This window comes from Andrographis paniculata, unplaced genomic scaffold (assembly GCF_009805555.1).
Source record: "Andrographis paniculata isolate CXL003 unplaced genomic scaffold, ASM980555v1 Contig52END, whole genome shotgun sequence".
In the NCBI taxonomy this organism is placed as follows: Eukaryota; Viridiplantae; Streptophyta; class Magnoliopsida; order Lamiales; family Acanthaceae; genus Andrographis; species Andrographis paniculata.
This window is the reverse complement of record NW_026137587.1, coordinates 1,545,019-1,568,137: the sequence shown is the minus strand read 5'-3', so window position 1 is coordinate 1,568,137 and position 23,119 is coordinate 1,545,019. Positions and strand designations below refer to the sequence as shown.

General features: G+C 33.6%; 1 protein-coding gene across 1 annotated transcript; it reads left to right on the top strand.

Annotated features, from left to right (window-relative positions):
• The first annotated feature begins 21,842 nt into the window (after positions 1-21,842).
• LOC127254136 (uncharacterized mitochondrial protein AtMg00810-like) lies at positions 21,843-22,367 on the top strand. Its single transcript, XM_051279046.1, has one exon. It carries the CDS (start codon positions 21,843-21,845, stop codon positions 22,365-22,367), a length of 525 nt encoding a protein of 174 aa, XP_051135003.1.
• The last annotated feature ends 752 nt before the right edge of the window (positions 22,368-23,119 follow it).

Genomic DNA, 23,119 nt, shown 5'->3' with positions numbered 1-23,119 from the left:
ATTAGACTAATCTCACAGGTCAACACGAGTACATTCAACGTGCTTTGTCCTCACTCACATGCACCTTAAGAGACTACCCAGTGGTCACCAATCCTGAAACTAACTTTAGAGTTTTCTCAAGTGGGCTCCCGAAAAGGAATATCCACGTTGTAGACTTAAGTACTTTAAATCCACTTGATCTCTATTCAATTTCGGATGGCCTAGCATTGACTCATGCATATATGAGAGTTATCTTGCACTATCTTAATTCTACGGTATCACACCATCCCCTACTTAAGAATACAATATCCACATTGCAACCAAAGATTCGTCAATTTCTACGCCCCTCAACAGTCCGGTCAATGACTGAATCCTTCCAATGCACTTTGTCCTCACTCACGTGCACATTAGAAAACTTCCTAGGGCGTCACCCATCCTAAAATTACCCTAAAGCAAGCATGGTTAACTTCAAAGTTCTCTCAAATGGGCTTCCAAAAAGGATTATCCACATTATTGACATGAGTAATCTTAATACACATAATCTCTATTCAATCTCGGATAATCTACCACTGGCTCATTCATACACAGGAGTTGCCCTAGCACTAGACCAACTCCAAGATATTATCTCTCACTTAAGAATGCAATATCCACGTTGCAACCAAAGAATTCGTCAATTGCTAGGTCCTCAGTAGTCCAATCAAAACTAAGTCCTTTCAACATGCTTTGTCATCGCTTACGTGCACCCTGCAAAACCTTTTAGGGGGTCATCTATCCTGAAATTACGCAAGAACAATCAGGCTTAACTCTAAATTTCTCTTAAGTAGGCGCAAGAAAAAAAATGTGCATATTGTTTCTATTAAATCTTCACTACAAAAATATCTAATTAGCTACAATATTTTTAATTACAAAATATTTGTCATTAAAATGTGTCATTTAGCAACAAAAAAAATCATCGCTAAAAATTAATTATGTACTACAAAATTAATTTCGTCGCTAAACTTTTTTTGCTATAAAATTCTAGTTTCATAGCAAAAATATTTTAGCTAAAAATTTATTTTTCATAACTAAAATCATTTGGCTAAAAAAATTATATATATTTTGTTGCTAAAACTCTTTGGTTATGAATTTTAATTTTATAGTAAAAGAGTTTTAGCTATGAAATCATATTTTCATAGCTACATCTCATTCCTTAACTTTCATTGCAAAAAAAAAAAGTTATTTTTTGTTACGAATGTCATATTGGTCGCTAAAGATCTTTACTAACGCAGTATAGGCGAGGAAATGAGTTTTGTCGCAAATACCTTTTTGCTATGGATTCATTATCTTTTGCTATGAAATTTTTGTGTAGCTAAATTTCAACTTTATGGTAGTGCTCTGATGGCCAAACATTTTCTCATTCATACACGGAAGGTGGCCTAGCACCAGTCCAATTCCAAGGGTATTATAAACTTTGTCACTTAAGAATGTAACGTCCATGTTGTAACCTAGAGATCCATCAAATGTTAGGCCCCTCAACATTATGGTCAACATCTATGGGTTGTCATTGGTTGGATCTAATACAAATTGTAACACCCAGCCCGCAAGCAACGAACGGGCTATTGGGATTAGACTGTTCCCACAAGTCAATACACAATCTTCCAATACATTTTTTTTAACTCACGTGCATCTTGGGAGACTTCTCACAAGGTCACCCATCTTGAAATTATCCTAGAGAAAACACGTTTAACTTTTGAGTTCTCTCAAGTGGGCTCCCGACATAGACTATGCACGACAGTTAGCCTAGCACCGACCAATTCCATGGGTATCACATGTACTTTATGATTTTAAAAGGAGATGAGTATAATAGTCTTTATGCAAATATATAATTTAACCATAATTGTACTATTTAATTAGCTGGTAAGTTGTATTAATAAAACCATTGAAATCCACCTTATGCATTTTATGTATCTGGCTTTATTTCAACACTCGTATAACCCAATTCTCACTTTAATTCGTTCAAAATATATGTCACGTATAAATAATATATGCATTATATTAAGATAAGTTTACTATATCCTATGAAATAATTTTGGAAAAAATATAAATCTAGTTATGTGAGTAAGTAAACAATTATATATCTCACTCGTCATTGCTATAATGGTACACGTGATACTTAAACATTCATAGAAAATATAATACGTGAAGGGTACATAATATATGTGTAAGTGTAACCTGCCGATACTAAACCATTAAGGACAATGGATGTGTGGTACAAGACATGATGTGTTTGGTTGCGGATTTGAATTTTGAATAGTAAAATATTTGAATTAGAACAATTGTATGATAGCAGACCGAATCCTCTCTATCTCCTATCCCCATACATATAATGTATATGTATATACATACGTGTGTGTATATATTAGTGTATATATAATATATATACACATGTGTATATATACACGTTATGTGTGTGAGAATAGGAGAATATGGTTTATTTTAGGGACCGAGGATCCCATGTGTATAATAGTGATATAAATAGATATTATGTATTTCTTTTTATGTAAAATTAATTACCTTTTAGTATAATATCAAAAATATAAAATAGGTATTTTATTTAATTTTTATTTTGGGGGGGGGGGGAGGGGGGGGGATTTAATGAAGAGTAAAATTGTGCCAAAATTCTTGAACAAAACACACCTAATAACTAAAATCATAGAGACACCACTTATAATCGAAATTAAATTTTAGTTTTGTCATTATCTTTCAAATGAATATAGTTATTGCGAAGCCAAAGTATTTTCATCCAAAATTAAGGTTAATTCTTAGGCTCACCGTTATAATATAAACATTAGCAATATGCATGGGTGATCGATCACCCATGCATAATGATTCATTATTCACAATAAAGATATCTTTATTGTGAATAATGTATCATTATAATAATAAAATATGGCTAATAATAACTTTTACCAGCATGATCCCAATTAAAGACTATTAATGTGTTTGTTTCCGGATTTAGCTTTTCAATAATAAAATTAAATTTGAATAGTAATTATTTTTTATTATTTTAATGGTTGTTTCATGTGATATAATTAGATACTATATTGTGAAAATAAAATCAATATTTGATTTGATGTTTTGGAAGACAAATTTTTCTATGAATATTAAAAACTCTGTCAAAAAAAGTTTCCAAGCAAACACAACCTTAATCATATATTATTCTATATTTCTCATACTTATCACTAATTTTTGATGTATTTTAATATAATACAATATTAATTAATAATGAATATAGTATTCTATTAATATACAATCTCGGTATTTATATTGATGTCAATAATTTTAAAATAATTAAATCAAACAAGGAATATGTATATATATAATGAGAATAGTATACAATAAATGGAAATTATTTGTTTTGGATTATACTTAAATGAAAATATCCTGATATTAATTACTTATGAAATGAACAAACTAATTTATTTATTTATTTTTAATAAAATGGGCATTTCCTAGATGAGCATATTGTTGGTTACACCGTGATATGAAGTAAAATGTTATGGATCCATCGTCATCAGTGAGTTTTAATTATATTTGTTCATTGATATGAAGTAAAATGTTATGGATCCATCGTCATCAGTGAGTTTTAATTATATTTGTTCATTCTTTGATTTCTATATTTAATACTTTTTGCTTTGTTAATTATAAGTTGATCTTTAAATCTAATAATCAATGGCCTCCTTTTTTTATTATTATAACGCGAGAACCCGTAGCCGCTGCCCTTCGGGTGCATTTTGGCTGGGGGGCTAATTTTTTAAATTTCAAAACGAACATAATCTATTTGTTATCCAATTATTTTATCAATGGAGTTATCATATTTCGAAAATTTTACAAAATATCAACCTACCGTAACAACTACATATTACAATATTAATTTTGTATTATAGTAAAAAAAAAATTATTAAAAAAAATGGCTCTTAAAAATATCATTTCCTATACATTTGGTTGAGAATTTTTTGAAGGTTTTTTTATTTATAATTATTTCTTACTTTTTTTGTTCATATTTATTTTTATAGCATCAAACAATTATTATAATATAAAATTTTTTATTATTCAAATTTTAAATTTTCACATAAATACTCATAAATTTTTACATAAATACTCATAAATTTTTAGCAATTCTTTAATTTGTTTAATTGTTTTTGATATTATATATACTATAGAATAAAAATAAAAAATCAAATGGGGGTGGGGAGGGGGCTGGAGCCTCCCTTGCCCCCACATACATCCGCCTCTGCCCGGAAGCGCCGGGGTTTAAACCCATGACCTCATAGTCATGAGTCTATCTTCGCACTACTAAGTCACACTACCAAAAAAATGGTCTTTCACCACGGCTCGACGGTTCGTTACAATAACATCGTAACAAATAATGGTTATTGTTACGACAAGTTCCGTGACCAAAAAATATTTTTTTGGTCAACGTTTCAGGTTCTTTAATTACACAAAATAAGCCGTAACAAAAACGAAGTTGGTATAATTTGTTCAAAATAACATTAGTTACGATTGTGCTTCGTAACAAATGGCGTTTAAATTTATTTTTAAAATTTAAAAGATATTTTGGATTTTAAAAAGGGTAAAAACGCTATAGCGCTTTTGGAAAATTGTAATAACGATTTCAGGGCGCGCGCTTTCTTCTTCCCCTCCTCGGTGGCAAATCCATTCCACACTTAGCGAATTTCAGAAAGCTAGGGCAGACCTCATCCTTCGACGCGATTCGGAGGGGCTTACGCGACGTACTGGGCGAAGGTGGGATCGAGGAGGTTAATCGGCACCGGCATCCAGGTAATGTTTTTAAGTTATCTCGAGTAGTATGAGGATCGATCCACGGTTCTTCATCGCGTCCTCTGTAAGGAGAAATCGAAATAGGGGGCGTCGTAATATTCTTCTTCTTTCTCAGGTGGTATTGGGAATTGTATGTCTTGTGTGTGATAAACAGAACTTGATTAGTTGGTAGGATAACATATTCTTGTGTTAGAGAACGAGTAGGCAGATTGTTTAAGTGCCCTGTGAAGTTTGATTTATTAATGGTGTGATTTTATCACATGATTATTTTGGTTCTGGAAATTCGGTTTTGGTCTGCTGGTTGGAAATGGAAGAATCTCAACCTGCACATGTTCGACTCTACCCTGGGATCAGTATGGGTTGAGGTGTATGTGTTTCTGGCTTGTTGTTTAAGATGGGTGATGAGCCTCCTGCTCGTCACTCCTTCGCTGGAGTCGTTGCCAACCATCCTCCGAACCCTCTGGACAAAGAACATCCCCTTCAACCAATTCTTTTCTTTTCCATTCCCTACCCGAAAACCATTGGTTCTACTACTGAACACAACAATGGCCCTGCGCTGGAATTTTCAAATGAGGAGACTGCTCTTCCGGCAATTGATTTCAAGTTCTCATTGGTGGGAAAATACACTCAAGGATATTCCTCATGGAAAGCATTGTTGGGATACGTTCAATCATCTCAAGTTAGTTGGGGAATTCAAGTTATTACAAATCATTTTTAAACATATTTTGATTCGCCTTGCCAATGAGGAGGATTACACTTGAATTTGGACTCGAGTAATTTGGTTCAGCAGAGGCTTCCCTATGAGAGTTTTGAAATGGAATCCTTCTTTTAAATCTGGAATCGAATCTGCAGCAGTACCATTTTGGGTTCAGTCCCCAGTGCTTCCTGCCCAATTATGCCAGAGGGATGCTCTTTTTTCCATTGCCTCACTGATTGGTACCCTCTGAAAGTGGATACGCCAACAACTCCCAAGGCTAGAATTTCAGCTGCCCGAGGCTGTATTGAAATTGATGTTTCTCGCCCTCTGATCGACAAAATCTATTTGCTCATTAATGGTGTTGAAATGGAACAGCAAGTGGAAAATGAGAAAGTGCCGAAATATTGTCTCTTGTAAGCATCTGGGACATAATTTGGAAGGATGTCTTGCTTCATCGACTAATTTTGTCTCTAATCCAAGTAATAAGGAGAATTTTGGACATAAACAAAAGGATCTAAGAAGCTTCTTGCAATGAAAAAAAGAAGATCAGATTCCAAGAGATAAATCCCAACATAAGGAAGGCTTCACTGAGGAGGACCTTACTTGAATGGATAAGGTCAACCCTACTTGGGTTCAGGACAATGTTGATACTAATGAAGACTCAAACTGCTCCAATGGGTTTAAACAACGGGATCTTCGGCACCTCTTAAATACATAAAAGAAAGGGAAAAGAATAGAAGTTGATCTGAAGGCAACATAAAAGAATAGAAGTTGATCTGGAACTCACGACCTTATCAAGTTCCAACAGAAACTTATCAGCTTCAAACAACGTCTAAAATGGTGGAATAAGAACATCTTTGCCATTGTTTTCCACTTGTTGATCAAGGCTGAGCAGGATGTTCTCAAAAGTGAAAGAACTTTTGAGCAGCAACAATCAGACGCCAAAAAGCACATAGCCTCATCATGAAACTTGACATGGAAAAGGCTTACGACAGAGTTAATTGAAGTTTCCTACGCGATGTGCTTTCCAAGATGGGGTTTAGGGATTCATCCATGAACCGCATCCGTGCTGTTGTGGATAATTGTTGGTTCTGTATACTTATTAATGGCCCTGTCTGTGGGTTCTTTAAATACTCTCGATGCCTCAGAATATAATTGATCCCATCTCCCTTATTTTATTCAATCTAGAGTTGCATAAACAACAGTAGAGTTTTGTTGAAACCTGCAGAATATTCATAAGTAGGTGTTGTTTGCATACTTGTTATCTTTGCTTACTATGTGAACGATTGACTTATGAGAAATTTGATAGCACCGATTTGATCTGTTAAATTGTCAATACTTGCATCACCGCCACTTACTGGTTCTATGAAAGCTTCTATGGAATCCTAAAACTGGTATATATGGTTCTAATTCAGTCCTAAAAGAGAAAATGCAGAATGTGAATTAGTGCATGTTTAACTAATGTAGTACTTGTTCTGTTTTCATTGAAAATTAGTGCATCTTTAACTTCTGTTTTTTTATAGGAAGTGACCGTGTGTCAACGCAGGCGTGCTGTGCTCATCCAGGATACGCAGCCTTGAGTTTACCGAAAGGTCTGCTTTCTTTTTGACGCTATGCCACTGTGCAGAAACTTTTCTGTGATGTTTGTTTATTGGGTGGGTGGTGCCATGAAGTGTTAAGTGCATTCCCATTACTCTGAAACATTTTTTCCCATCAGATTTCAGAATTATTTCATATTTGTTTTTTAAAGGGTTTCTACATGGGGCGTAACCAACATATAAAGGACCCATGATCCTTGTGGGCAAGATTGAAAATCATCATCACCATGAATTCTATCCTACAGATGATCATCGATGTGCACCAGCTGAATAACATATTCAATTTCATCATTTCATAACACATCTATGCATTGACAATTTACTCAAATTGCATGCTTAATGACTTTGCATCAGCTTTGCCTTTCACAATTACAATGGTAAAACATATGCTTGCCACTTCTAATATTTTTGTGGACATAAGGCAAGAACTGCATGTAATCTCTTATTTGTTCATAATTAAGTAATTATTTTCTTAATTATATTAAATTTGACGTACTAGCATTACATATCCTTCATCTCTAGCATCGACATCGTTGTTTTTTCTTCTTAGTTTCACTGTAATAAAGTTAGAATAGTGAGAAATTTGTCTTGTGTCTACAAATGGCTGATCAGAAATTATGATGGGGAGTCGAAATCCATTTATTACTATTTAGGGGGCATCCATATAAGGGTTTGAAGTGGGGAGGACTGCTTATCTTAAACCATGTGGCTTAATGCTACGATAAAGTATAATGCTAGTGTCATATATAGCATCCGTGTTTCCTAGTATATTGGTGAAGGTTATTTTATGTTTATATGTAGAGAACATGAACTTCTAGAGACGTAAATGCATTTTATGCAAACCAATAAGATAAATTTATTCTTTTAAATTTGGGGTCTACGTCCGTGATAGGACTTAAATATTAGATTTTTGGTTGCATGTTACGTTAATACAATCGCATGCATTACCTTGTTAGATGGATAGGAGTTGGATAGACAATGCGAACCATATCTCGGCTCAATATTTGGATGGGGTCAGGGCTTTCTTAGATTTCACATTCAAAGATCGTAGCTCTGAAGCTTGCATCTATTGCCCCTGTACGTCATGCGGAAATCGCTTAATGAAAACTCGTAGAGATATCTTGCTCCATTGTATTCATTATGGTTTCGACCAAACCTACAAGGTTTGGACTTGCCACGGAGAAGGAGAGGTGAACCCTGCTGCTTCAAACGACAACGTGCCAATGCGTTGGGAGGATGAACTAGAACTTCTATTGCGAGAGTGTGCATATACAGAGCACACCGATGATGTTCCAAGTGGAAATGCACCTCACAGAGCACACCGGTATGATTCCGTCAAACCTTGAAGTTTCTTAGTAATCAGTGCAATGCCTATTTTAGGCTACTCTTGATAGTCTACTACGTTTCCAACTCATCTGTAATATTTTGTTGTAGGTCGGCACGCGTGTGCTTCTATTATCCCGCACCGGTGAGAAAAAAGTTGTTACGGAGGGACTTCTGCTCTGCCCCCCTGCGCCAGGTTTGTGCCATTGTCTTTAAGGTTTTTTTGGGAACTTTTATTATGCCTCGGCTATGGGATCGTAGGTTTTGTGACCGTTCGGGCCTCATATTGCTAATGATCATGGTTTTCTTGAGCCTAGACATATACAATGTTACGATATGTGGATTTGCTTGTGTTATGTACACTGTTTTTATAGGGGCAGTAAACTCAGTGGTATTAAGCCGACTCCTGTGTTGGTCTGGTCTTTTTTATCTTTTACATCACATTGTTTATGGCTACGATGATATTACACCATTTGGGTACACTATGACTTTCCCCAAAGATGTTGGAAGTTGACTTTATTATTGAAATCCTATGTAGTCCCTTGCTGCCAAGGTGTACCTCGTGTTAGTCATGAGTTTGGTACATAAAACATGATATATCAGTGGTCGGTACTCTAAACTTGGAACTGCATCTGCGGATGTCTGCTCGTATGTAGTGTATAAATGGTAGTTATTCTCATTGAGGCATAGTACTACGAAACATACATGGAGCCATCCCATTTGGGGGTTGCCATATGGATATAGAAATTCGAAATACTAATTTTTATTTGGATATTGTACATGATATTGCTGGTTTACATTTGTTTATTGGAGGATGATTGGTTTATAGATCGAGCTGCAATCACATAGGAAATTAGGATATAATGTACTTTGGTACCTAATTCGTGGATATAATACCATGTATTGTACGACATGTCTGGATATACATACTCGTATTGTTCTAGTTGCAAAGCTTTACACTTCTAATGTCTGTGTTGTGGCATGTTATACATACAGTTTGAACGTCTGTTGATATATATGGCTCAATATACTCAAAAATTGCACTTGTGCATGCTGTAGGTGACACACTTTCCCTGGTCAAGGTCTTCGTGACATCCGCCTCAGTCCCGGACACACCCCTTATTTTGCCGACCATTGCTGGGGTGACTACCCTTCGCAATGTCGTTGGTGAAGATCCTATTGAGTGGAACTACAAGGACGTACGGATCTACTTTCATACCTTTCTTGTATTGCCTTCCGAATTTTATAAGAGATACGACTTAAACTAATCGTTGTGTTGGCTATTGCAGCTCATGCGCCGCCCCTGAAGCGTATCTACCGATTCACCCGTGTTAGTTGCCCCGTTTGTCTTATGAAATGTATGTCGTACCTGTTTTTCGTTGGATTGTGTTGAGGCTGTGTGAACAATATATGGAATGCATGCATTGACCATTGGAGTTTTAATTCGTGTGGTGAACGATGTGGTTATCGATTGATGGATATCCGTACTTGCTTATTGTTAGGTTTGGTGTTTGAACTGTTAAGCTGATTTTCCGGAACAGGTTGTTGTTGTGTTGTGATTGCTAGGCTTGTTTTATGGGTTGCTTTACTTCGTTGCTAGGTATGGAGATTGTCGAGTAAAAATTGTGGTGTCCATGTCCCTTAATGGCGGGATTCTTATGCATACTATGAATTAATGTTTGCAAGTATTGCCAATGATGATGTTTATAGCATTATGTGTAAACGAAATTTCTTTCGGTATTGGGGAGGTCACAGCAGGTCTTTTTGTTACGCACAATTTCAATTGCCGTGTATCACCTATTTTTCGTACCATGATATTTCTGCGTAACAAAAGGATGAAATACCGTGACAAAAAGTGGTCATTGGATGTTTGTTGTTCCGTGGCTAATGATAAGTATATTTTTAATTACGGGTTCAATGTCGTTACAAATATTCGTAACAAAAACGAAATCTGACAAGCGATTACTGGAACGTTTTTGTAACGCGCCGACCTTTCGTAAAAAATATCGTAACAAAAAGCTCTGACACACGCGTGGAAGGATCGACCTTTGGTTACGAGAGGAAATTCGTACCAAATATTGTAACAAAAACCCTGCATTAGGGAGCGTTGACCGACAGTAATAGTTACGAAAAACTGCGTGGCAAAAAACATTCGTTACGCGAGTACACATTACGGAAAAAAGTCGTAACAAAGGCGTAGCAAATACGCAAATTGCACGAAAAATGGCTTGTTGTTACGATTTTCCGGCCGTAGTAGAAAACAATTTTTTTAGTAGTGTCATCTCTTACGAGACATGGCCTCTTTTTACTTTGATGTATTATTCGATGAATGAAAATATGATGATTGTGCAATACATGCATTATTTGACTAAGATGGATTGTAACTATCGCATGCGTATAGATATATATATATACACAAACGGAACAACAATACTTATTCAACTCTTTAGTTATGATAAATAAAAAGTATTCATCTTCATCACTCATATACGGTAGAATACAAAAATTCAAAATAAAATAATGAACTATCAAAATAAATATTGCTTTAAATCATGGACAATCAAAATAACTATTGTTAATTATAATATGTTTCCAATAACATAATCATCAGTGAATTGATTATTATTTTTAGTTAATTATTTGTTTCCTATTGACTTGCAATATGTGTTTCTTGTGTTTTAGTTGTTTTTTTTTTTTTTTTCTAATGTATGTCTATTTTGGTTTTTTTATTAATATTTATTACATAACGTACCAAAATAATTCAATTAAATTATGTGTATGTTTATTAAAAAAAAAAAATTGTAAACAAGATTTTGATTATTTAATTTTATTTTGGCTTTAAATTTGAAGATAAATATTCTATAAAAAGGCATCCTATTCATTTCAATTTAAACTATTTATTTATTTTAGTCAAGCAAAATATAAACCAGATTATTCATTTTGTATATCAATTCATGTTAGTAAGAAATCAAAATTGATTATGTTGATAATTATCTAGTTTAGGCAATCCTATAGTATGATTCCATGTAATTGTTATTGCAATATTTTAGTAATAACAAATAATCAATACACAATTATGTATATTTTTCATTGCAATTGTTTTAATTTGTTTAATTTTATTAATTTGAGTTATATAATAAGAATATAATCTCTGTGATGTTCATAATTATTTAAATTTTCAAAATTCTATCATCAACTTTTGTATAATAATTACTTCAATATTTTGTTAATATACATGAATTTATACAATAAGTGACAAGAATTTTCTCTCCTATTGAATTGCATTAAACATTTCCATTTATGTTTCCATATTTTTGCTATAAATATATTTTAAAAAAAATTTAATTAATCAACCAAACATATCCATTTTTAACCATGCAATAATATTTAATGATGTGCATTAAAAAATGCTAATCCTCCGGCCACAAAAAGAGTCATTATAAGCAAGTAAAATCGCTACACGTGGTATAGTTAACGGTGGTATGTTCTCTTATAGAAATTTCGTTTGTTTCCATTTGTGTTAGAAATTATATAATTGTTATAGTTCAATTACATCAACCGTTTAAAGTACTTAATTTTTTTAGTTATTGATATTTCTAAAGTGTCTTTATATTTTTATGCTATTGACTTTATAATTTAATAGATTATCTTTAGCGAACTCTTGTGAATATTTGGTGATCATTGATTTACATTTTTAGCATTGATCAAATTTAAATTTAAGAAATAATTTATTTATTTATTAACATTTTTTTTAAATATTAGTTTGAATGCTTTTGTTATTAGGTTTTTTTTTTTTTTTTGGGGGGGGGGGGGGGGGGAGGGGATTCCATTTACGATTTTCATTTTTTGTGTGTCATGATCACAAATAAGATGCTACATTTAATATTTTCTTTATGCAAAATAAAACAAATAAATGGCATTTTTAACTAAATAATGTCTAAATATTTAAATCTTAATATATATAATAATCTCTCAAAAAAAATCATAACTATATAACAGTGCGATATATTCATAGAAATATAAATTTTGCCTTCGTGTGTGTACTAGGACTTATTATTGGTAGCCTATTTCTTGTCCATAATTTACATCAATTATATATATATTAATATTTATTTTTATTACGCTACCATATTTTTTGAAAAATATAGTACATTGAACATTTTTTATATTTGGATGGCTACATGTGATTGAATATATTCCAACACTTGAAACTTGTGTACATGAAATATTCATTGGGAAAATAGAGGATCATCAAAGTATCCTCATTCGACTACTGAAAATTATGACGATGATTTGTTGAAAGGGCTGATTGAACTTGTTAGATTTAGTGGATTCAACATTGGGATAATATCATACTCTCCACAAGCCCACCACACTTATTTTTTCATCCATATATGGTATTGGTGCTACAAGGCTATCAAAATAGTGGCTAATCCTTGAGGAATAATACACTATAAGTAGATGCTCATAAATTCAGCTCTTGTGTGATCATCTACTAGTTGTGCGTTATTGCTCAATAGTTATCCAGGATTTTGATAGTGTTGTTGCACCAATTCCAAATATGGATGAAGAAATAAGTATGGTTGACTTGTTGGAGAATATGATATCACGCCAATGTCGAATCCACTACATCTAACAAGTTCACTTGTCTCTTTGCACGCAACATAGTCGTGATTTTCATTGATTAAATGATGATACCTCGGTGATCTCCTATATGCCTAAGTGAGTATTTTATGCACAAAAAGTTTTGATTATTGATGAATATATTCACTCACATCTAAACATGTACATGTAAAAAATGTTCTATTTAATATATTCTTCAAAAGAAATTATAGCGTAACAAAAAAAAATATATGTATATATATGAATTTTGTGTAATTTATAAACCAGAAATAAACTACCTAAATTAAGTTACAATTGTAATAGGAAAAGAAACTTTATATAATTACAATGATTTTTTGAGGAATTACTATTTATATTCATATTTAAATAGTTTTAAAATATATAGTCAAGTCAGACTATTATAACACATTTAAACAAATACACTAAATATAAACGATCATAATTTATAGATCAATAGCATAAAAAGATAAAGAGGTGCAACCAAAAAGCCAATAATTAAGAATATTAAATACTTGAAACTCATTGATTATGATTGAGCTCTAATAATAATAATATCTAATATACACTACAAAAAAATATTATATTTGTAACGGAATTCTGTTCCTAAAATTCACGTAGCTAACGTAATTTCATTTCTATTTATGTCTCTAATGTCATTAGTAACGGGAAAAAATAGATTTAGAGACAAAAAAGTTTTGTTACAAAAATGATTTTTTCTTGTACTGAAGTGGAGGAAGTTTAATTTGTAGGAGATGACTTTACTGTTGACTACATCCAGTATGGCGATTTCACTTTTGCTTTTCACTTTGATGACCTTCTATGCCTTGGGTATTCTTCTTATATATACTATGTGCACTCAAGACATCTAATATTCACATCATGATAGAATCGGATCCAATCACGCTATCTTGGGACAAATGGGACAATAATTAGCACTTAGTTCACAAGTTTCAATTAGCTATCTATTTCTAAATGGACAAAACAACATATAGATGTCGTCATTGTCAAAATGGATATAATAAATCATAATTATGATTATAATTATAATTATAATTAAGAAAACTTATTATTTTTCCATTAGTGTTCTCTTTTTACTCCATCGTAGACTAACAATAAAATATTCATCAAATGTTATTGTAATAATTCAATCAATATTTTTTTTTTATAAATATTAATATTTTATAAGTCATATAATTATTAAATATAATATTTTTTAATACATATTTGATGTTTTATTTTTATTTGAAACAAATAATAAATTGAACGAAAATAAAAAAGAAAATAACTCTCCCACAAATAAAATTATTTGTAAAATGTAATTTCAAAACAAATAATAAAAAAATTATATAAAATATATAATTTGTTTATGTTACTTAAATTATTATTTTTTATTTTACAAATTGACATAGCTCCAGATCACCCGAACCCGATCTTAGACACCGATTGCAACCTGTACCCGGTCGAAGCTACTTGGTTGCTTGGAGGTTGTGATCCTTTGATTGTATGATTTAGATTAGTTTGTCACTTAAGATGTGTGACTTAGATTAATTTTTCATTTAGTATATATAGCTTTGTTTATTTTCTTGATGGACACACAATTTAGAGTTGAAGTGATTGAGGGGTGGTATAAAGAACTATTCAAGCTTTCCCCCTGTGTGGTGGTAGACAAATAAATCAAAATTGAAATTTGTATCCCGGCAAATAGATATCCACAGGAATTAGCTTATCGGCCGTACAAGCTTCTTCCAAAGCATACGCACCTTGAGTTATTTTCCAACACGTTACCCATCCGTCGAGGGGGCAAATAGATTGTTTAAGTTTCAGATGCAATTGCGTGAGAGACAGAAGACGCATCGGCAGCCTCGGACAATCCGTGGATTCTCGAAAGTGCTTGCTCGAGAGGAGTGATTGCTTTTGGAATTTGACTTATCCTATTCCTCCTTCGATTCGTCATTTGTAAGTTTCCGAATATATTAGATACTTGCCTTTCGAGTTTGATTCATGGAGATTATCCTAATCCATGTTACAAATAGTCATAAATTAGACTTATAAACATATATGTGTCCAGCTGGGTGAATGTCCTTACAGTTCTTGCGGAAGGCCGGCAGGTTAGAGATATCATCTTCTTTTAATTGATTTTTAGTGGTGTAGTAAATACTCCCCATTCGCCTCCCTTTGTAGCCAAATTAGCTTCTTCATTGACTTGTTGTATTATTATTATTATTATTATTATTATTATTATTATTATTATTATTTTATTTCGGAAAGATGTGTGGCAATGCAGATTTAAGACTAAAAATGTGATGAATATTTGCTGGTTATGCTGTCAGTGACTTAAAAATAGGTGAAAAAAAAATATTTACCTGTTGTCAGACTCAAGTTCATGTTGTTTTGTATGTCTATGCCATAAAAATTTAATCTATAATGATATTATGCACCCCTTGTTTTAATATTTGCATTTGGTGTGAACATTTATAGTTTGTGCTTCTAATTATATTTGTTCTTAATTGATAAGTTTTTTAGTTAAGATACTATTTCATGTAACGTTTGGATAAACGTAAAATGTAGTCGCATGTAATTTCAAGTGTGAAATTGCTGTTGTGGATAAAATTGCGATGAGTTTGACTTACATTTTGATGAAGGAAGTCTGTGGTTATTTGACAAAAATTATTTATGGTGCAGATTTAAATTACCGTATAAAGCTTAACCCCGGTTTTTTCAATTTAGTAAAGAAATTTGTTTGGGCAGCTCGTATAGTTAATTAGATTTTAAATTTTTTCGCTTAATGAACAACAAATATTTGCCTTAGATATGATTAATGTAGTAATGTCAAGTTTTGTTATTGTTTCACGCCAGGGAAGGTTGAATGACATCTTATCAATATATGGATGCCTGATGTTGAAGTCTTTGTTTGATTCATGGAAATTGGTTGTACGTATGTAATTTTTGATTGTATATATAATGGAAAACATTGTTGTTGGGTTGGAAATGAGTGCAACTCCAATAAATCCTCGTACACATATCCAAATGGGCCAACTCCCGAAGCGTAGTTATATCACAGTTATGACACCCACTTGTCGATGAAATAAATGAAAGTATTTCAAAGCAATAAATGACATGCTATTTGTTTACCCGGTTCGGATATAAACCATCCTACATCCGGGGGATACCAATCCAGGAGGTGTTCATTAATCAGTGCTGATTAATAACAAAACACTCAAACCTCCACCAACCCACGCTACAAATTAATTACCCTCCAAGGTTTCAGTTGTTATAAACGCGTACTAACAACCGTCATAGTTGGGCTGCACAGAGTTCGAATGCTCCCCTGATCAGAACTCCAGTCTTCCTTTGATCTCCAAGCTTCTCCAACAGAAAAACAATGCAAATCACTTACTTAATGCATGGAGGTGGACGGGAAGTTGTAGAGAGGATAAGCACACTAATTATCTTACTACCCAATCTCTCTAAAACACACTCTCTACTTCCCAAAACTCAAATACAGTGTAACACACCACCACAACAGTCATGAAATGACATGCATTAAATTCCCTTTGATCTAACCAATGAATGATGTTGTATCAAATCAGTTCTGATCACAAGAGGACAAATTCGAGATATCCAATTTGTCTTTGAGCAGCCACCAACGTTGAGGGGACACAAGGGCTGCATGATTGGACTTAACCAGCAGGTCCAGAGTTGCTGTTTTTGTAAGCCAACGACCACAGAAGCAAAAAGTGTTTTTGTCACTATGCCAAAAATAGATGTAGAGGAATTGAGATTATCTTAACAATTGTGCACCTTGATTAGCTTGTCATAAGTATATATGTATGAATGTACGCTATGTATAATATGTTGCATGTATGTTCTTCAGGTTAATTACTACAGTATGTATTGGCGGTAAAAAGTGATTCTGCATGCAGTTTCGTGCTTCAAGTCGAAGAAGCACATATGATCCAGAAGTTGATGGTTGCATCTCAATTTGGTTTATTACAACAGTGTATATAAATATTATGCATCATTATATTGAAAATCTACAAACCAAAGGACAAAATCCAGTTGTATGATGGAAGAGATATTGAAAGTGAAAAATTGGGGATGGAAAAGTGTCTCTCCAACTTTTTTAAAGAAATAAAATATACTCCCTCCGTTCCATATATTTTGGGCCTACTATAGACACGAGAATTTAGGTAAAATATAATATGTAAGTAATTAAGAAGTATATTAATAAAAATAATTATTATTTAATAAAATTAATTATAGATTAAAATTAAAATAAGTAAATTAGGTGGAACAGAGAGAGTATTATATTAAAAAGTAGGTTGTTTTTATTTAAAGTTAGTGTACTTTTGTTTTCACCATACGTGAATTCATAAAAGTAGCCTAGCCACATCATAATTTAGAGGCTCTTTACATTTGGACATTGTGGTTGCTCTAAAGACCTCTTTGATTTTCATTATTCTTCACTCATTCTTTCATGGCATGCTTGATGATCAATTTAGAGTTTTCTTTCCCAATCCTTCCTCTTCCTCTTGATGGCCGAAACAAACATTTCCTTTCTTCCTTCAAAGAAATTAGTGCCGTGCTGTTGGTCAGTCCATTCCTTTTAACCATGGCCGCATTATGTATGGTTGTGCATATGAGGGGATTCGAGGCTGGGGGTTTGGATGATGGGATTGGATAAAAACAGCCAACACCTTACTTGTCTAAAAAGTATTGTGAACTTAAATAGGCAGGTTGGGGAACAATGGGTAAAACATGGAATCAGCACGGTCATCCTCCTCTCAACCTAGCTAGCTAAAATTTCCACATCCGCAATTTCTTCTGACTATTGGGACATGGCTTTAGAGGTTTTTAGTTTTTTCCAACGGTTCGATAGGCCTGATGCTACTAGGCATCTCATGGGAATAATTGCTTCACTCTTTGTGGTTGGGGAATCAAGATCCCGTCCAAGTCATTTGGACATTCCCTTTTAAAATTCCAACTAGTGAGGAATCCAATCCTTGGTCGGAATCAATTTGTGGCTACACGAACCACATAATTCAACATATCTTACCCGGGAAGAACACAAAGCACTAATGATGTAAACCGTGTGAGTTCGTATATTTTTTCCAACTTAAAGAAGAATAACCTTAATCGATGTAAAGAATTGGAGAAAGAAAATAGATGAGATAGAGCAGAAATTTGATACCCAATCTAGTTAATTAAGAACCTCATGAATTTAATCTTGAACCCAAAATTCGAACTATAGAAAATGAACAAATCGATAGGCGTAATTCCTCTGAGAGAATTTAGAAGTCACAAACCAATGGATAATTCCAAAGACCCGATTTGAAATCACTGTGCAAGGAATCACTCGCTTATACTTTGAAAGTAAACACAATGAAAAACACAATTTTTCAAAGGAAGGAAAATATATTATGACAAAAGTTGATATGAAAATAGATACAAAAGCCTATATATATGACAAATGGAGGACGATAAAACACTTATTACAATTATTGACGACACATTCTCATAAAGAACATATTCCAATACACATAATTGCAACATGTTCCCCAAAAAATATTACCAATATCACAATAATGACAACACATTCTCAAAAAAATATATTTCCAATATTATAATTAATGGTAGTACATTTTAAAAAAGTGATGTAAACAATGACATCATCACATGTCTTCATTCATTTTTAGCTTGTTTAACCGTTAGGCTTGTGCCGATGGATCTCCATGTTTCATCCTTGTTTATATTTTTCATCTTGAGCCTCAGATTAAGCCGAAAAACATTGATCTTCGAGTTTACAAGCACTGCTTTGGGTAATTGGTCCAAGTGGTTGGAGTTGTATTTTTGGTATTTTGATGTCCATTTCATTCCCCCATTCTTGAATAGATTTTTTGTTCTCCAGAACAACATCATCATCTCCTACATCATACAAAGTTAAATCAGCAACATTAAAGGTATCATGGACTTGGTACTGACCCGGGAGTTCGATTCAGTAAGCATTGTCATTCACTTTCTCTAAACCACGGAAGAGACCACCACCACATGGGGTTAACTTTGATTTTCTCATCTCGGGCAAGTGTTCCTTACACAAATGCAACCAAATCCAATCACCCAGATAGAATTGAACCTTTTTACGACCCTTGTTTGCTTGCTTTGTGTATTTCTCAATCGTCTTTTGGAGTCTTGTGCGGACTTCATCGTACAATTGCCGCACAAATTTTGCTTTCTTCCTACCATCAATATTGGTTTGCTCATTGCGAGGCAATGGCATAGATCAAGAGGTGTTAGTGGGTTAAAGTCATACATAATTTCAAACGGTTAACAACTTGTAGCCCTATGAATCACTACAAAAAAAAATCAGCTTTTGCTATGGAATATTTTCGTTGCAATTATAATTTTGGGTGTAATAAATACTAATCAACTATGGAAACTCTGACACATTTTATTTTATCACAGAATTTTAATTGTAACGCAAACATTGCATCATAAATTGATCTACTACGACTATTTGCTACAATATTTAATAGCAAAGATTTGCGACATAAAATTGTGATGGAATCCGTGGCAAAGTTTTTTCCTATAAATATTTTATAACGGTATTCTATAGAAAATATTGCTACATGATTTTGTCACAAATTGCTATGGTGGTATTTGTAGCAAATTTCGTAGCAAATTTCTAGGATAATATTTGTAGCAAATTTCCGTAGACAAGTTATTTCCACCTAATTTTTTTCTTTGCAAAATCTAACTATTATTAAATGTCAACATTGAAATACATGTCATCCTAAAAAATTATAATACCTAAACAATAAACAAACTTGTAACAATAAAAAAAATGCATGCATTAACATTGATTGAATGTTGAATTATCACCGAAAATATTTACGATATAACAAAACTAGATAAAGTATATTCCCAAAAATATGAAATAAGTCCAACAATCAACAATATACGGAAAATCAAAAGAAATATCATCGAAAATGAGTAAGAAATCACGATACCGGAGCTCCACCACAATCAGAATTGGGGTCACATCAGTAGAAGTCAGCTCCCCTCATCCGCTTAAGCTCTTGCATTATAGTCAGATTCTGACTTATTATGGTTTGATATTGAACATCCAAGTTAGTCACACGATGGTCCACATGAGACACGTGACCGCGGATCTTCCCAACATTGTCCTCTACCTTCTTTAATTGACCATCATTGGCGAATGACCTTGTAGCGTCCCCGTCGCTAGTGCTAAAAGATAACTATATATGAGGGATTGTCGAAGCCAATGACCCCAATCCGAAAATGCAATTTTTCTTATCTTGTGGTACTAGCTTGAGAAACAATTCTTCTTGATCGCACTTTGTTTCCTCTTGAGTCAAATCATATTCCATGGCTTCAAGGTCCTCATAATATGAGTTCAAGTAAGACACCAAAATATTAGTTTCGAAAAATATTACTTGAATGAACTATCAAATTTTAGTCTATTGATTTCATAATAACTTACAGCAACTTGTCTTGATCGTGAGTTTATGTAATTCTTCTGATTGTGTTCCTTGGTGTGGGTCCATTATATGTTCCAACCTTATTGAACTCCTATTTAGAAAGACAAACAATATATCAATCATTAAGTTTGACGAATGCTAATCAAATCAAATAAGTAAATGATTATATACCAACTTTTCTGATGTCTCCACAAAAGATCAAGACCCCCCAGTATGTGTCGACTCGGCAGGTGCATATGCATTACCTCTACTCTTATTCTTTTTGGCAATCCCATACTTTTCCTTTGCTTTATCAGAACTCCATAATCTATGCCACTCAGCCAAGACCATCTGATCGACTTGCTCATCTCCTTTCCTCCCCCGGTTCGCTCGAATATCATATATCCACTGAGTATATGCACCCGATGGCTTCAACGCATACTAATGCTTACTTTTCCTTTCAGCAAAGAGTCCCAAGTGACAAACTTCTGCATTGCAATGTCATATGCACATAGATTAATATTAAGAGTTCATCAAACAAGAACAATGTAATTTATTCAGAAACCTTCTATGTGAATTAAAGTACTACGTAAATTAACAATCCTTTGCATTATTTGCATGCGAGACACAATCTTTTGAAGAAATTTATCATTCTTTATATGAAATTTATAACTCATCTAATGTTGCGTTATTTGCATGCGAGCCACAATCTTTTGAAGAAGCTATGAAAGAAGAAGTGTGGAAAAATGCGATGGACAATGAAATGAAAAGTATAAAAAAGAATCAAACATGGAAGTTGGTGGATCTCCCCGAAGGAAAAGAAGCGATTGGATTGAAATGGGTCTTCAGGACCAAGTTCAATGAAGATGGAACTATGCAAAAGTACAAGGCACGACTTGTGGCAAAGGGATACGCACAACAGCCTGGAGTGGATTTTACGGAGACATTTGCACCCATGGCTAGAATGGAAACAATAAGTGTTGTTCTTGCAATTTCAGCACAATTGGAGTTGAAAGTGTTCCAACTTGACATAAAAACTGCAAGCGAAAGGCAAAGAGGAAAAAGTGTACAAGTTGCACAAAGCACTGTATGGGCTGAAGCAAGCGCCGAGATGCTGGAACAATACGATTGATGCATGTTTCTGGCAAAATGGATTTTTGAAAAGTCCTTCTGAACCATCTCTCTATGTGAAGAAAAGTGAGAATAATTTTTTGATGGTTTGCATATATATCGATGATCTAATCTATGCAGGACAAATGATGCAATGGTGAAATGGTTCAAAGAAGCGATGATGAGAAAGTTTGAAATGACCGATCTCGGATAATGAAGTATTTTCTCGGGATTCAAGTAAAGCAAGAAATTGGAAGTATCTTCATTTCTCAGGACAAGTATGCCGCAAACATGCTAAAGAAGTTTAGAATGGAGAATTGCAAGCCTGCTGCAACACCGATTGCCCTGATCGAAAGATTAAAGTTTGATGATGGTGCAGAAAAATTCGACCCAAGCATTTATCGGAGCCTTGTCGGATCGCTCATCTACCTAACACACTCAAGGCCGGATATCTTACATGTTGTAAGTCTGATTTCCAGATTTATGAGCAATCCAAGCAGGTCACATTTTGCGGCTGAAAAAATGATTCTCTGTTACATTCAAGGGACCAAACATCTTGGCATCAAATATTCGAGAGAGAAGAATAATGAGTTGATTGGATTCACGGACAGTGATTGGACTGGAAGCCAAGACGACAGGAAGAGCACATCGGGATACATTTTTTGCTTGGGATCAAAAGCAATTTCGTGGAGTTCGAAGAAGCAAAATTCAGTTGCTATGTCATCCGCGGAGGAGTAGATTGCTGTGAATAAAGTGGTTGGAGAAGCAGTTTGGCTCAAAAGAATTTTGAAGGATTTGTTAGAGAGAGTTGATGGACCCACTCCAATTTTCTGTGATAATATGGCAGCAATTTCTATGACAAAGAATTCAGTGTTTCATGAAAGAACAAAACACATCAAAATGAGACATCACTTTATCCATACAAAGGTGCAAGAAAAAGAAATCTTTTATGGAGCATGTTACGACCACAACATAGCTTGCCGATGCACTCACAAAGGCAGCCACCAAAGAGAAGCTTCAACGGTCCAATAAAGATATTGGAATAACAAATTAAGAGGGGGTGTTAAATATAATTTGTAATTCCAAAATAAAAAGAATAAGAATTCAAACACACCAATTCTCAAGGCAGGGAAGATTCAAGAACTGACTTTTACTATTCTCAATGTATTAATTAATTTTACCTACTACAAATAATCTTCCTATAATCATCCGTACTCTGTGTTTGGTGCTTTGTATTTGACTGCGCAATGGGAAATAGTCCTTGGAACACCATTATCTTATGATAATTGGAAATGCTATTTTAACAAAACTATTCATTAGTTGTCTAATAATGATTGATGATTCTCTATTACCTTTGCTGTAGGTTTTGATTAGTTGTAGAGTAAAGCAATAGAATAGTAGGTTTTGATGTATTATATTGTTAATTTATTTCTATTGGAACTTTAATATATAACTATTGAATTTCCCACTTAAATTGGTAATAAGTTAGT

What these genes read in the sequence shown, in the direction of transcription:
- LOC127254136 (XM_051279046.1), top strand. Translation starts at nt 21,843, where the DNA reads ATGAAGTATTTTCTCGGGATTCAAGTAAAGCAAGAAATTGGAAGTATC.